The 16835-nt window shown below is 41.7% G+C and overlaps 1 protein-coding gene and 1 long non-coding RNA gene across 5 annotated transcripts in view; one reads left to right on the top strand and one right to left on the bottom strand.

The window, feature by feature from the left end:
• The window catches only part of LOC140641183 (uncharacterized), a 50950-nt gene extending 43817 nt beyond the window's left edge, over positions 1 to 7133 (top strand). Inside the window, exon 3 of the long non-coding RNA XR_012037697.1 lies at positions 6204 to 7133. This is a non-coding gene — a long non-coding RNA (uncharacterized lncRNA). The remainder of the gene's footprint in view (positions 1 to 6203) is intronic.
• COMMD10 (COMM domain containing 10) overlaps positions 1 to 9014 on the bottom strand; it is a 182432-nt gene extending 173418 nt beyond the window's left edge. The window contains exons 1-4 of one of the 4 annotated variants that reach the window (XR_012037696.1): positions 8865 to 9014; positions 7242 to 7332; positions 3208 to 3318; positions 1416 to 1571 (exon numbers count right to left, since the gene is read on the bottom strand). Coding sequence is in view for 3 of the 4 variants with exons in the window: in XM_072840614.1 (XP_072696715.1) it covers positions 1416 to 1571; positions 3208 to 3318; positions 7242 to 7332; positions 8865 to 8905 (399 nt within the window). In the remaining variant the exon portion in view is untranslated. Of the gene's footprint in view, positions 1 to 1415; positions 1572 to 3207; positions 3319 to 7241; positions 7333 to 8476 lie in introns of all 4 variants that reach the window. The other 3 variants (XM_072840614.1, XM_072840615.1, XM_072840616.1) reach the window with 3 other exon arrangements.
• Positions 9015 to 16835: the final 7821 nt, after the last annotated feature.

Here is a 16835-nt window from a genome sequence, read left to right as displayed (position 1 = left end):
CAAATCCCATCTGAGGACACATGCCCAGAATACATAAAGAATTAAAAAACGCAACAGAAAGAAATCAAACACTATCTCCATATTATAACAACCCAAAACAAAAACACTCCCATGCATTTCCATATGCTGGGATTGACACCTGAGACTGCCCTTTAGATTACTAACGTGGAGTTTCCTTATCTGTGATAGTATGGAAAAAACAGGCAAAAGCTCTGAACAGATGTTTTACTCATGAAAATATACAGAGACAAGTAAGCGCATAAAAAGATCATCCACATAATTTGTTGTTAGGAAAACACAAATTAAAAACACAAAATACCACCACAAACCTTAGATGAATAGCTTTGATAAAAGCAACTGACAATACTAAGTGCTAACAGGGTACTAGAACTCTCAGAGAATGCTGGGGAAAATGCACAATTATACCAATCCTTCACAAATCCTTTTAGCAAATCAGAGACGAGGAGAGAACACTTCCCAGCTTGTTTCACAATTCTAGTCTTACCCTGATACCATCAAAGATACCACAAAGAAACCATTATCTCCCATGAACACAGATGGAAAAACTGTTAACAAAATATTAGCAAATCAAATAGCAACATATAAAAAGGATGATATTCCACACCAAGTGAGACCCATCCCAGGAAAACAGAGTGGGTTGTAAATCTGAAAATCAGTTATGCAATAGAATCTAATATAAAAAGGCCAAAATCTGTGGGATCATTTAACCTCCAGTGACTAAAGGTAGAGCTGAAGAGCTCTGAATGTTGCTGCTATTTTACATTTGTCCCTAAGTGTTCACTTTGTTCACTAACTGCTGCTCGCACTAACACAGACACACAAAAACAACGTAATTATGTTATTCAGTAAAAATGTAGTAAGTCTTACAGACAGCTACACAATTGACAAAAAAAAAAAAAAAACAACTCTGCCTGAGTACTCAGAAAAGCAAAAAAAGGAAGACTGTCTCATTCCCATTCTGAAGTCACCGAACATATTTTAAACTAGCAACTAAAACTAAATCACACTGTGGTAGCCAATACGTCTGGAAATAATCTTACAAGAATATTGTATATAGGGGCCCCTGGGTAGCTCAGTCAGTTAAGCATCTGCCTTTTGTTCGGTCATGGTCCTGGGATCCTAGGATAGGGCCCCGCATTGCAGTCCCTGCTCAGCCAAGGAGTCTGCTTCTCTCTCTCCCTCTGCTGCTCCTCCCTGCTCATGTTCTCTCTCTCTCAAACAAATAAATAAAATCTTTAAAAATAAGTAAAAAGTAAAAGGAATATTGTATATATTCTTTTTTTTATTTTTGCCTGACTACCTCTCATAAAACATTACCACTCTAAAACCCTTAAGGTACAACAATCTTTGCCATTCTTATTGAAAAATATCTTTCGGTTAATAGAATCCTCTACCTTGTGGGGAGCAAGAATCCTCTGCCTGAATTTTTCAACTGTTTCGTGACCCATAGAAGACCAAGCATTGCTGAACGCTTCTGCTTTGTCTTGTCTGAGATGAATGGTCTCTAACTGCTGCTGCAGAGCCGCTGGCTTCACGTTGTGATACACTGCCTATTCAAGAGGGAAAAAAAGATCACACATATCTCCAAGATTCATACAGAGACCTCAGATTATAATTAAATACAAAATTATCTTTAAATGATTTGAATGAAATGAATATTTCCTATTTCTATTGCAGAGTTTTAAAAATTTTACCAGTAATAATATACACAACTGGAAGATGCAGGGTTAAAAGGCCTAAATTATTCAGGCTATGCTTTTCCATTTTTGCCTGTGTTTTAAGTAATCCTAAGTCCACTTCATGGAAAAACTTTTTTGTAGCTATGTAAATGGTACCATAATTAAAATATCATTTCCTTATTTCACTTAACTATCTCAAAGAAATGTACAGGGCACCTGGGTGGCTCAGTTCTTTCAAGCATCTGACTTGGGCTCAGGTCATGATCTCAGGGTTCTGGAATTGAGCCCTCAGTCAGGCTCCCTGCTCAACAAGGAGTCTGCCTGAGATTCTCTCTCTCCCTCTGGCCCTTCCTCTGCTCATATTCACTCTTTCTCTCAAATAAATAAATAAACCTTAAAAAAAAAAAACAAAGAAATATACATTTATTTCTCAAATAAGAAAAAGTTTTCCAAGAAGCACTTTCTCAAAATTATCAATATCAACTTCCTAGGTAATATATAATAAAATATTATAAACATTTCTAGTAACATCTATTTCTTATCATCATTCTGGAACAATTTTTTTCATAAACTTCATGGTTGCTCTGTCCTACCTGATTATCTTTTACTAGTAATGAAAACTCACCAGGATTAAGAACTGTAGTCACCTTCATGATCCGTAATCAAGCCTATATGTAGTAGATGCCTGGGAGCTTGTCTTCCTAACAGTATCTGTTCTCTACAAGACTCTAGAAGCCACAGTACTATTTAAACTTTTATTTCACAAATATTCTACCAAGTCAACGTTCAGGAATTTAGTGAGACTCTATTCTAAGCCCAGCAATGTGCTAGGTTTATACAAGAGGAACTAAAGATCTGATAGGTCCCTCACAGATTCAAAATCCTGTATGAAGGTTGACATACAGGAAGTGACAATGTGCTCCACTCTGACAAGGCAAGGATAGAAGGGATCCAGATGAGGGGAAGGCTGCCCAGGGAAAGATCATGGTGGCAGTGAGAGGAGTGGGACTTGAAAGAAAACTGAATGTACTGGAATGTAGACAAAAACTAGGGAACCAAAAGGGCAGCTCAGTGGGAAGAAACAGTATGACAAAGGGTCCTCTAACAACTACTTCTCTTCTAAATGTTTTATTTATCATTCTCGTTAAAGAAATCCCCCAAAATCATTTATTAAATTTCTTAAATAAGAGAAATTTCTCTAAGTTATCAAACAAGGTAACAACAAAAATGTCTTATGCCCGTCTCAAGTCAGTGAAGTCTTGATTCATGCTGTCAAATACTTTACTCATGCTACTCAACATGCAGATTGTTTTCTAGAATGCAATACGGTAGGGAAAAAGTCATACATTCAAAATTTTTTTTACTATATTAAAATTATCAATTAAAATATATTCGCAGCTTTCATCTGTACCCTTTTTTGGAAGAAATACGATGTTTACAGCTATCAGAGCAGTACCAATCTGCAGTAAACGAACCATGGTTAGGAAGCATGGAGCACTCAGAATACCTGTTCTAAAATGAATGATACTGTTTCAAGAACTAAGTGAAGATCTTGTTTCTCTAGAGAAAATGCGGCCTGAAGTTTTTCTTCTTCTTCTTCACTGAAACTGCTCTCAGCCTACAACATAAAAAGCAAGCTATTAGCACACATTCGAGTATTCAAAACTTAAAAACTCAACAGAAGAGTATTTGGAGATTCATGTATTCATATGTGGATGAGAAACTGAAAGAAAAAGTGAATGCAGGGTGAAAGAAACTGATGTGTTTGTAAATTTCATTATCTCAAAAATCACAGTACAACTCAATATTTGGATCATGCCAAATCAAGCTCATTTTAAATTTAAAAAAAAACCATCATCATCATTTTAAGTTCTATGATTTATAGGAGGTGGAAACTAACAGTAACTACCAAAAGAGATGGACATTTACAAAAAACAATACTAGAAGGTAAAACCCCAAAATGTTGACAGTAATTAATAGTAATGTCCACCTTCCTCATTCAAGTATATTTACTGAGTATTTATTATGTGCTACAGAGAAATACATTTCATGCCCTCAAGTATACAATACTCTAGTTAGAAGAGCATGTAAAGGGCAGCCCTGGTGGCACAGCGGTTTGGCGCTGCCTGCAGCCTGGGGTGTGATCCTGGAGACTCAGGATAGAGTCCCGCATCGGGCTCCCGGCACGGAGCCTGCTTCTAACCTCTGCCTGTGTCTCTGCCTCTCTCTCTCTCTCTGTGTCTATGAATAAATAAATAAAATCTTGAAAAAAAAAAAAAAAAAAGAAAAAGAAAAGAAAAGCATGTAAAAACAAATAGTTATTCAAGTAATTTTTATTTTGATGAGTTCTTCAAAAATGTGATTTACAAGAGCATCTAGGGGTACCTGGGTGGCTCAGTCAGTTGGGCATCTGCCTTCGGCTCCAGGTTATGGTCCCAGATCCTGGGATCAAGACCTGCATTGGGCATCCTGCTCTGCAGGGGTCTGCTTCTCCTTCTGCCCCTCCCTCTGCTCTTGCTCTCTCTCTCTTTCTCACATACTCTCTCTCTCTCTCTCTCAAATCAATAAATAAAATCTTTTTTTTTTAAAGAGCATCTATAGAACAGGAAATTAAGTCTTTTTTATAATTTGAATACATAATTTTCAAGACTTACACATTATACACATTAATTTGATAACCAAAATATCAGAGAAGATGGTTACCAAACTGAGTAGAACCTCTGACCAGTTCCCTTCTTTCCCTGACCTCCCTTCTTTCAAAATAATCTCCCTGACCTAAAGACACTGGTTTATTAAGTATGAAAAATATAAACTACCAGAATAACTTTACATAAAAATAACTACTTTATCCACACATACTAAAAACACCTTTCCCTTACGGCTGCCCCTCCCTAACAGCAATGTGGAGAAATTTCAGAAGTTCCACAAGTCCCCGCCTTGAAAGCTTAGGACAATAACTACATGGCTGTTCAACTGAAGCAGCACTAGAACCTAAAGGTAGCATATTTTGGGAGGTCAGTCATAACTCCTAGTCCCTACTACCTGTTTTATGACTGGGAAAATCATGAACCCAATTTGGCCAAAATGCCAATCACTTACCTCAAGAGAAATGTTTTGGCTTAAAAGTTGGAGGATTTCTGTGACTACCATACATCTTCTTGAAATAATCACGTAGGGGCACATGGCTCCGTCGGTTAAGCATCTGCCTCTTGATTTTGGCTCAGGTCATGATCTCAGGGTCATGAGATCGAGCCCCATGTGAGGCTCCAGGGTGGAATATGCTTAAGATTTTCTCTCTCTCTCTTCCCCCTGCCCCTCCCCCGACATGTGTGTGTGCGCACCCACGCGTGCTCGCTCTCTCAAATAAAGTCTTTTTTAAAATTATGAAATAATGACCTATAGTACCAGATTTTATCAATATGAGGAATATTATAATAATATTCCTGAGTCACAAAATGCAATGAATATTTATAATTTAACTTCCAAGTTGGTCAATCTGATTCCTTTTAACATACATCAAATAAGTTGTTTTGACAAAACAATAGTAGTGACTGGGCAGGTAGAAAGATAAAGTTGCTGTAAGGAACAGATGAATTAGTAACACAAAGCCATTAGAACAGTATTGGAGGGAGCAAACAAACTGGGAATCACAAATACCGGGGAATGGAGCTGCTCTTAGGTTGTGGTGTCTAGTCTCTCCCTCTACATCACAGATTCCTTATAGCCAGGAATTTGAGGACCTATATCTGTTTTCTGTTTTCCATGCAAGGAAAAGAAATAACTCTAAGAATAGCTATTGAGCACCGACTCCATAAGCACCAATGTATTAGGTATGGAAAAGGTAAAGATGGGTAAGACATGATAATTAAGGTATTCAAGGTCAGCGAAAGACTTTGCCATCAGAAAACAAATACTATGCTGTACTAAACTGATGTGACAATGAACCAAGTGTTTTAGAAGCATAGAAAACAAATTATTGAGAGCGAGATGGCCAAATCCTTGAAAGATGCCTAGTTTATTCACTGAAGAAGGGAAGAAAGACATTGCAGTTAAGGAAAAGAGTGTATGCACAGACACAGAGGTAGAAAAGTTCACGTTCTAGTAAAAGAGCAGAGTACAGTGTGATTGGAGCACTTGCAAAGTGGGAATAATATAGCTTGTGGCCATATTATACTATTATTATAAAGTGATTATAATACAATGCTAAAGATTTTGAACTTTTTCCCATGGGGTAATGGGAAGTCGATGATGGCTTTAAACACTGTAAAGATATGATCAGGGACTCCTGGGTGGCTCAGCAGTTGAGCGTCTGCCTTTGGCTCAGGCCGTGATCCCAGGGTCCTGGGATCGAGTCCCGCATCAAGCTCCCTGCATGGAGGCTGCTTCTACCTCTGCCTATGTCTCAGCTTCTCTCTGTGTGTCTCTCATGAATAAATAAATCTTTAAAAACAAACAAGCAAACAAACAAAAAGATATGATCAACTGGGCTTTTTTGTTTTTTAGGAAAAAAATATTTGGAGAGATAAATAGACTAGCATCATGAAGCAACAACAGGAGGGAGAAGACTTTGAGCAGAGATACCAGTTTGAAGACAGTTAATGCATTCTACAGCAGGGACATAAAGGATCTGAACTAAGACTATGAAGAGAACTTGAATTTGAGAGACACATCAGATGAAGAAAGGGCTCTGAAGCCGGTTGGCTCCCAGGAAAAAGAAGAGGAAGTGGTCCAGGTTCTCTGGGTGTGGTACAGAAGTGCTGAACCACTATATTCTACACCTGAAACTAACATTACATAGTATGATAACTAACTGGAATTTAAAAAAAAAAAATTTTAAAGTTCAGGTTCTCATTTAATGGTGACGCCTGGCACCACCAGGCAGAGCAGTTACTAGTTACTAGGTGCTCCATAAACATGTATTGGATGGAATTAAATTTTCACAACGCATTAAAGAAGTTAACTTAGATTGGTGACCAAGGAGTAAATCACTAAACATCAATATGTCCAAAATAATCACACCCTTGAAATAGAAGAGACAGATTCAATAAAAGATTAAATATTGGGGTGATAGCAAAACCACATCATTATTTTTAAGAGGAAGAATGAAATCAGAATTTCCCCAAAGCATGTTACACAGAACCTGAGTCCCAAAATATATACCATAATATCACAGTTCCAAGGTCAAACACGTTTGGAAAATCTTGCACACCATATTCACCCTTAAATGTTTACTGTAAACACTACCATAAAATATATTTATATTTTATATATTTATATTATAAATATTTATATATTTATAAATATGTTTATACATGCATATGTATACACACACACTCTCTGAAAAGTTCCTTAAAAAAAAAAGATTAAATTTAACGAAGAGAGAGTTTCCCAAATTCTTGACGATGGGACATTACAAAATTTTCTATAGACTCAGTGAGCACTGGGGAACACTGTACTTTGGAGAAAGTTTCTCAAGTAGAAACAGAGTTTCAGTGCAATCACAAGAAAGTATTATAAACTACAGAAATGAAAAATACAAACCTTCAGGTGAAGTTTTTGAAGAATTCGGGTGAGCAACCGTGGAAACCTTCCTATTTCTATTGCATTTATCAGCGACACTGCTTTTTTCATGCTAAACAAATTTGTAAAACAAAATTTTAACATGAGTTTTCTAAGTGATACTGTACTTGCCATAAGTACACTTGTCCATAATTACTATTGTCTCAAAGTTTCCATTTCAACAACTCTGATTGCTATAAAGAAGATAATGGCCAGCAAAGGAAGCAGGACATTTCCAGAAAGATGCCACCCAAAAGTACTTTTCCATTTGGCAGTTTCTCTTTCTTTGAAGCAAGGTGAACTACTGAGGGAAGCTTGCATTCTGTGGGGAGTGACATTAACTCAGCAGCGAGTATTTAATACTCACTTAACCCACAGAGGAACTATGGAAAGAGTGGAAGGAGGAAAGTGGCAATGACACCAAAATACGAAGAAAAGAATGCTGCACAGCAGATAATGCTATTATAAGTGTGTGTGTGATAGACAAAATCATTTGGGGTAACAGTACATAATTGTTTTAAAACCCTGCTTCAACAGTAATAATCAACTTTAGGCGATAAGAACTATTTTACTGCATTATACTGGATATAGCTTACTGATGTGGTGGGGATTAAACAGGTCACTGATGGGAGGAACTGGCCATCACAAATCAAGGAATCCAGGAAGAAGGAAAAACTTTAAAACGACAACTCTCTTCTTCAAGAAGATTCCTGCCCAGTCAGGGCACAAGGAAATTACTTTCCAACTTCAATTACTTACCGGCACACACCACCTGCGCTAGTATTTGTTTTCCATGAAATGAGAATCACTTCTATGTAAATAATTGCATTTTAAGAGAGGCCTTTATATCACCACCCTGGACAGCCCACCTCACCCACCAAAAATGAACCAAAAATAAATAAAATGAAATCAAAAGGCATGTTACCAAATTCTGGCTAGATACTGTAACCAGCTCAAAACCCGGCCTTGAGCTACTCTATCGGCCTGAGGGCTACTCTATCTTGACTGAAAAGGATCTGAAGGGGCGCCTGGGTGGCTCGGTTAAGCGTCTGCCTCCCACTCAGGTCCTGATCCTGGGGTCCTGGGATGAACCAGGAGGGGGCCTCTGCCCAGCAGGGAGGCTGGGTCTCTGTCTCCGCGGCCTCCCGCAAGCTCTCTCTCGTCCTCCCTCAAATACATGATTTTAAAAAAAAAAAATTATTTTAAGGGATACTGACACGTGTTAGGGATTAAAGTCCGTCCGGCACCAACGCGAGCCCTTAGCATAATCAGGCCCGAGAGAGCGCGCCGAAAACAGAAAGGCCACAGCTTCCCGCGTCACTCAGCAGCACTCCAGGGAGGCTCGGGTCCTCCCGACCGCACACTGGGCATCGCGACACACGCCACACGCCGGCCCACGGCCCCCAGCCGCCAGGCGCCCCGCAGCCCCGTAGGTGAACCACCGGGAACGGGAGACGCCCACAGCCCCCGCACCCCTGCGGGGCCGCCCCGCCCTTTCGCCACTCCGCACGGCCACCCCCTCGGCGGGGCGCGTCTCGGAGCCCAGGCGACAGCCGGCAGGGGCGTCCCGGCGCCGCCCGCGGCCCCGCCACCCCAGGCAGCTACCTGGGGCTCTCCGGCAGGATCAGCGCCGTGGCGGCCGCCATCCTTGTCGCTCCCACGCCTGGCCCCGCCCATGCGCTGTCAGCCCAGCCAATGGGGGCGGGCCTACGGAAAGCCGGGAGGGCCCAGCCGCGCAGCCTCCGCCTCGGGCGCCGGGGCCGCCGGGGCCGCCGGGGCCGCCGGGGCCGCCGAGGCCTGGCCCTGCCCCGGGGCGGAGGGGAGGGGCCGTCCTCGCCGTCCTCCCTCCGCCGTCGCTGTTCCGCCTCAAGCCGGTGTGCCTGTCAACTAGTTATCTATTTGCTTATTAGACATGCGCAGCTGACCCTGGACCGCTGGCGGTTAAGGATGCCCAGCCGGCCACAAAGTCAAAAATCCAGGTAGAACTCTGGACTCCCTAAAAAAAAAAAAAAAAAAAAAAAAAGAGCTTTGGACTCCCCAGAAACTTAAGTACTGACAGCCTCCCGTTCACCGAGTGCCTTGCTTGGCGACAACCTAGTAGATTGACTCATTTTGTAGGTTATATTTATTGTATACTATATTATTATAATAAGCTGCAGTAAGCTAGAGACGAGAAAATGTTATTAAGGACATCCTCGGAAGGGGCGCCTGGTAGCCCAGGTCCTGATCCGGGGTCCGGAGATGGAGCCCTGCGGTTGGGCTCCCTGCCCAGAGGGGAGTCAGCTTCTCCCGCTCCCTCTGCTGCTCCCCCTGCCTGGTGCTCGCGCGCGTGCTCTCTCGCTCTCTGTCAAATGAATAAATAGAATCTTTTAAAAAAAGGAAATCAAAAGGAAAATACATTACAGTGCGGTACTATATCAAAAATCTGAGTATGAGTGGACTTGCGCAGTTCAAACGTGAGTTGTGCGCAGGTCAAAGGTATATATATCTGGATGTGAATGTGTATCTTTTTAAAAAAGATTTTATTTATTTATTCATGAGAGACAGAGAAAGAGAGAGGGGCAGAGACACAGGCAGAGGGAGAAGCAGGCTCCCTGCACCGGGCGCCCGACGTGGGACTCGATCTCGGTCTCCAGGATCGCGCCCTGGGCTGAAGGCGGCGCCAAACCGCTGCGCCACCCGGGCTGCGCTGAATGTGTGTTTTTATGTTGTAGGCATGTATAAACATATTGAGGTGTCTGTGCATATACATAAACGTTTACTTAGCAGAGAAAGTTTAAGCACCCCACCCCAGCCAGTGTCTGGTCTATGCTGCAGAGGGGCAGGCAGTGGTAAGCTCCCCTCAAAACCAGCCTGGGGGGTGTCACCCATCAACCCCCAGGAGAGGTCATGCCACCAGCTCCAGCCTAGGCACTGCGTAACCAGCCCTTCCTGTATCTGTATCCCTGCGACTGTAGGGCACCAGGCAGAGCTTGCAGTGTATACCTTCATTCCTCCAATAGAATTTGTTGAGCACCTATTGTATGCAAGATACTGTGTTAGGCATTGGGGATACAAAAAAAAACAAAATGCCTGCCCTCAGGATTTGCCGGTACTTCAAATGGACAAATTTTATTGCTCCCCTCTGTGGTCTGGTGCTGAGCTAGGTCCTGCTTAATAGGGAAAATTGATACCCACCCAGACTGCCATTTAGAATCTCACAGTAGAGCAGGGACACAACATGGGTTCATACAAACCTTTGTAGGCCTTGGGGAAAAACACATAGTACATTGAAAGGATTCGGAGGTGAGAGAAGTGGTAAAGCACGACCTGGAAACCTCTCTGTTACAGGTGGCATGAAGTCTTGAATGATAGATTATGGCTGGTGCCTTTGAGCTAGTGAGAAATGCGGACTCATTAATGTTTTCAAGTAGAGAAATTTTTGTGATGAGAGCTACTGTTCTTTTTTTGTCTTGTTTTTGGTTTTTGTCTTTTGAAGATTACTGTCAGCCAAATGATGATTGGATTGGAAAGAGGTAAGCAGGGAAGTCAAACAGGGAACTATTGCAATAATCTATGGAAGGCAGTAAAATCCTGTGGTAGTAAAATAGCATTAGAGGATGAAAAAAATAGCAAGTGAGTTAGAGTTATATTTCAGCTGTAGAATCTTCGGGAGCTGGCAAAAGATTGAATTTAATTTTCCTACCTAATTATGTTTTACTTAAATTATTATTTAAATTAGTTGGCATTCCTAGAGCAGCCCAAAAACATCCTAAGTGAAAGGAGAAGCCAGATTGCAAATTAAAAGTGAATAATCCCCACATGGATAATTGAGTCAATTATACAGTGTGTTGAACACATACAAATACATTTAATTCTACAACACTCCACACACTCCCCAATTTGTGCAGTATCAGAAAAAGATGTATGTGAATCTACATAAATTATAGGTGCCTGATACAAACACAGATTACTTTACCTGGCATCATTTTAGAAGGGTCCCAGTTGCCTCAACTTCTGGATAATTTCCCTTGTGTTTTAATTCCTTGCCTGAAGTAGAGCCACTAACCAGCTAAAACCATTTTGAATCTGTAATGAAATTTACCTCCTCGTTTCCTTCAAAACCATAGCTAGTATTTTGAGCTAAAGGGCATCAGAATGGTTGAAGCCCTAAATCCATGTAACCTGGAATGAAGCCTCCCCTAAATTTCTTATTCCTGATCTGAAAAATGAGAATAAGAATAATATCTGTGTTTGCTCCCCTGGGCTGCGGTAAGAAGTAAAACAGTGTGATGTTTATGTGGGAGAAGTACTCTCCCCTCCTTTATAATGCAAAGCACAGACTTCCAAGGTTTTAGAAAAAAAAAAAAATCTCCAGGGTTTCTCTTAATTTCATTGATGGGGTTATTACTTTCTATTGGTACTTGTTGCTATAAAGGCTTGATGCAGAGAATAATTTTACCCCTTAAATGAGACTCTCACCCAAAATATTTCTGTGGTCTCTGGAGTATAGGTATATGAGACCACGAAAAAGTCCTTGTTGCCACCGGCTAGAGACCTCCTAGAGGTCTATGCACCTCCTAGAGGCACAGTTCTATACTACCCCTAACCCTCAGACTTGTCAACTTGTCTTGATGATGGGTCCAGAGCCCAGATTAGCTGCCCTGATCTGTTATGGCTTCTAAACATGCTGAATGCCCCCAAACTTCTTCCATATCCTTGCCTTCATTGCAACTTCCACCAAATCCAACTTTTTCTATTTTTTCATCCTGTGTTAGCCTGGGTTGTCTACAAAACAGCCTGAGGAAGTGAATTGCATTCACTTTTGCATTAGGAGTGAATGCAAAAGGAAAGGAGGGAAGCAAATACAAGGAGACATGTTATCCAGCTGGTTACAGATGGAAAACCTAGTTTATTTCTCAGTGCTGTGGTATTTCCAGACACACTATTTTGAGGTACGGTGTCTTAGAACAGCCAGGAGGTGGGAGTGAGCACATTTGTCTGCAGACTCTTTCCAATCTTCTTGTTGGTCAAAATTTGTCCCATCGGCTCACACCTGCCCTCTATTCCAGGGGTATGTTACCTGGCACTTGTAGGCATTCATGGGGAAATCCAGAACTTCCATGAGTTTGGCACAACCCCTGCCCCTACCTCTTGGATATCTCCTCTCCCATTACACACCCCGCCAAGGGTGACAGCAAGTGGCAGGGGCTTTAAGAGCAACAGTTCAGAGTTCACTGGGGCCCCTTTATCAGGAAAGTTGAACAATGAACCAAGATGATGAACCATCTCAGGATGAAGTAAAGCTGAGCATATCTGGGGAGGTACATAACTCAGAGACAGTTTTGCTCCTTGGGTGGAATCTCAACCCACGAGTTGAATGAGCCTTGAATATTTTAGCTCTTTGGTGATGCAGGCTTTTTAGTTCACATATACCCTGTGTCTGTAACAGCAAGGTTGGAGCACTGTATCCCAGGAGCTAACACTTCCATCTGGGTAAGACCTTTGTCCTGTTTGGGGACCCTCCCTTTGGGCAAGTTCTTTTTCAAGAGCCCCATGGCCACTTCCTACAATATAGTCTGCACCCACTCTCTCCCCACACCACATGATTTACATCTTTGATACCCAGTGGAGTAAATACAAGATCTGGGCCTTTTATCCCCCACAAAGTCTCCTCCAACCCTTAAGGAAACCCTGGGTACACCTAGGAGCCCAGCCCAAATCAATGCAAGGAAGGGTAATTTGGAGGAAGGGTACTACCTACTCACCCAACAGACTAGTATCTGAGTCCTGGGAACCCAGTCCAGCCAGGACAGCCTTGTAAGCAAGCTCTTGATACATATTGTCAAACTGGGAGCATAGGCATTTTATTACGCACCTCGAATATTCTGGCAGTGGGTTGGCTAAGCACCTGGCCTAGGTCCTTAACTCTGTGAAAGTCTGTAGTCCTACAACTCATCCCACATTTCTCAGGTAAACTCTCAAAGGTTAGAGTCACAGAAGGGCAGAAGGCTAGAACTACCAACTACTTACACCCTGTCCCCAGATGACTAGCAAATGCAAAATTCACATTCCGCTGCTTTGTCTCATTCTCTTGCAGAAGCCATTGGCCCAGTTTTTCTCCTCCTCAACACCACACGGAACACACACCTCCCCCTTCTCCACAACACCCCTTGGTCACAGTTGCTAGCCCTGTTTTTAGCTCTGAAGTAAGCACTTGCCTCATAGGTGTGAGTGAATTGGTTGAAGTGGAACCGAAGAACACCCTTCTAGATGAGAAACATGAGATTGTTCACTCCACATTTCTCCTCTGATTCTCGGGGGAATGAAGTCTCAAAACTGCATATTTTTTATGAGTCGGTTATGGGAAGGTTCCTGTTTGATGTGAGATACATCAGGAATAAAGAACACATGAGCATCATCTGTTCTCTGAGTATTTGCACATGAGGTTGTGATGTGGAAAGGAAGCAAGAAGCTCAGGGGAAAAGGAAGAGAAAAGAAGAGAAAAGCAAAGCAAAGAATAGCATCAAGGTTGCAGGCCACATTTGCCCATAACAAACAATATTAAGCAAATGGAGTGTGGGCAGGGGTATGGGAGGGAAATGTTTATTAAAATGTGATAAAGATATACTTTGTGCTAAATGAACAGATCCCTTTCTACTCTAGTCTTAAAGTTGAAAATCATCTCAAATTATCACCCCTCCATTTTAATTTGCACCTAGTTTCCTCCGTTCTACTTCCCCTAGGCCTGTGCCATTAACAGGACTGATATTTACACATGGAAGGTGTGAAAGATTGAATGGTTTCTTCAGTAATTTCCACCACTGAACACAGTTGGAAAATAAGTTTCCCATACAGACATATTGTGTGTGGTGTTGTTACAGTTTCCCTTTAACCCCATCTCTAGTAAAGAAATAAAAGTAGTAGACACAACAAACATGCAACAGAAAAAGAAAACTCCACCCAGTGGCAGCAAATGAGAAGAGAAGCGTAACTTAATAACACATTTGAAAAAGTATCTTCCAGGAAAAGAAACAAAGCATCTGCCTGGTTAATATGTACCCTAAAGGTGATGCCCCACCTACTGAAACAGTGCTAGAAAGAGGTGTCCACAAAGCCATGAGAATTCCCCAGTGTATATATTCCCCAATTTAAAGAGGAGCAGGATGAGAGGTAAATAGCCAAGAGGAAAGTGTGGGAAATCCTGGGGGCTTTAAGTCTATGAGGGCTGGTACTCGGTGGAGGAACCTCCAGGAATCACTCTTTTGTCATGTCCGGGCAAGGGGAAAAGTGAGTGGTAAGGCAGAAAAAACAAAATTATATTTAGTATCCCAAATGAGGAGTAAGGAGTTAGAAATTTAAAAAGAGAAAATAAGAAGAAAAGATACCTGAAGACAAAGCCAATGGAAACGATTACATTGGAGCTGTAGTGAAAGTAGATTCCCTCAGTATCCCCTCCTCCCTCCACTATTAACACTGGCTGAAGTCCACAGGAACCCTAGTTCTTCCCCTATACAAAGTGGGAATGAGAGAATGAAATATGGAAATGAGGGGCACCTGGGTGGCTCAGAATCCTGACTCAAGATTTTGGCTCAGGTCATGATGTCAGGGTTGAGCCCTGAGATCAAGCCCTATGTTGGGCTTTCCTTTTTTTTTTTTTTTTGTTTTTTGTTTTGTTTTGTTTTGTTTTGTTTAAGATTTTATTTATTCATGAGAGACACAGGCAGAGGGAGAAGCAGGCTCCATGCAGGGAGCCCGACATGGGACTCGATCCTGGGACTCCAGGAACACACCCTGGGCTGAAGGCAGGCACTAAACTGCTGAGCCACCCTGGCTGCCCTACGTTGGGCTTTCCACTGAGTATTGAACCTGCTTGAAATTCTCTCTCCCTCTCCTTTTGCCCCTCTCCACCTTAAAACAAAACAAAGCAAAACAAAACAAAAAAGATAAATCTTAAGGAATAGAGAAGTGAACATCAGGCCTGGCTCAGGAGGAGTCAGAGGCTCTGGGGTGCCACAGTAAATGAAGGGCTAATCTAAGAGCCTGGGGCATCCCTCCTCAGGGGTAAATTGTGATACAAGACAGTGACTAAAATCTCAGAGTTGAGATATTGGAAATTAAATCCACCAAAAAATGCTACCCTCAGCCCTGGCTTCCCCCTAAGTTTTTGGAGAGAAGTAGATAGAAAGCAACACTTAGCCATCAAGCTGGCATCCTGGATGGAAAAACAAACAGATCTCACAGTAGCAGGCAAAAGAACTAAAAAACTCTGGCACCACATCAGAGGTCTGGGCAGAGCTGTCCACATTCCACCCAAACAGGATGAGAAAAAGGGACATGGCAACTGCATAGTCATCCCATAGAAACCTATATGAAAAAGAGGTATACAGTATGAAAAAAAAAAAAAAACACACATGAAGAGTGCAATCTGGAATAAAATATAGCCTAAGAGGCAGAAGAAAATCCCATGTGAATGCTCAAGATAGCACTTAGTAAGAAAATTCAGTGGAAAAAGAGCTAAAAGAACTTGGAAAAAAACATCAAAATTAGATGTAGAAGGTGTTGTGAAACCAAAAAAGAGATAGAGGACTAAAATTGCACCATTTCCTAACTAATATATAAGCCAGAAACTGAGAAAAACAGACTAAACACAATTGCAAATTGAATTTTTAACAGAAAGGAAGGACTATTCATAGCAAAGGAAAGAGACAAACACAAAGTAGATACTGAGAACACAGAAAGGCCAAAACAAAGATAACTATGTCCCCAAGTCAAAGAACCCAATAGATAGACACAAAAATACATTCAAATAGCATAGAAGTCTGACTCTGTTTTTGATGTTTGACAGCTAACAGCTTTCAAGCCCCCATCACCACCTCCCCCTGCTGCCCAGTAGGGCCAGACTAATCAGGAAGCCCAGGGGCTCCCTCCTTTAGCACTGGGAAGAAGTCCAAACCACATAAGCTGCTGGTGTGCATGGGATAACCATGCTGGTTTCACTCCCTAAACACCATGAAACACCTTGCCAAGAGCCCTTCTCCCTTCTCCCAGGCCATTTTTGGACCTGCTTGGGGTGCCTGCCCTACTCCTCCCAGAAAGCCCCACTATGTGAGTAACAAACCTTTCATACTTTCCCATTGTGTGTTTACCTTCATCAGTCTCTACACCAAACCCAGTTCCAGCTGGGGGTGACAAGTCCACCTCACTTCGATGGGAGTATCATTACAAATAAAAGCCAGAAGACAATTTCTCCATAAGATTGAAAAAATTCTATGTGTAGTTTGATGGAAGAGTGTATTGTGTTCCAAAGAACCTGATACAAAATGGTGATCCCAGGACAAATTCTGGTAAAGTTATCAAACTCCAAGAATAAAGTAAATTATTTGGGCATCCAAATGAAAAAAAAGTGAGAGGAAAAAGAATCGACAAATTTCAGACTTCTCCATAGCAGGATCTACAAAGTTTTGAGAAAAAATGCTTATGTCCAGCCAAGAAGCTATTCAATTTTTAGGCAAAAGTTACATATTCTCAACCAGAATTACAGTAATAGTTTTTAAGAGTTCCTTTTGGGAAAAGTGGTGGCTGAAAACAAATCAA

This window comes from Canis lupus, chromosome 10 (genome assembly GCF_048164855.1).
Source record: "Canis lupus baileyi chromosome 10, mCanLup2.hap1, whole genome shotgun sequence".
NCBI lineage: Eukaryota > Metazoa > Chordata > Mammalia > Carnivora > Canidae > Canis > Canis lupus.
The sequence above is the reverse complement of the archived record's forward strand: the minus strand, read 5'-3'. Positions and strand labels throughout refer to the sequence as shown.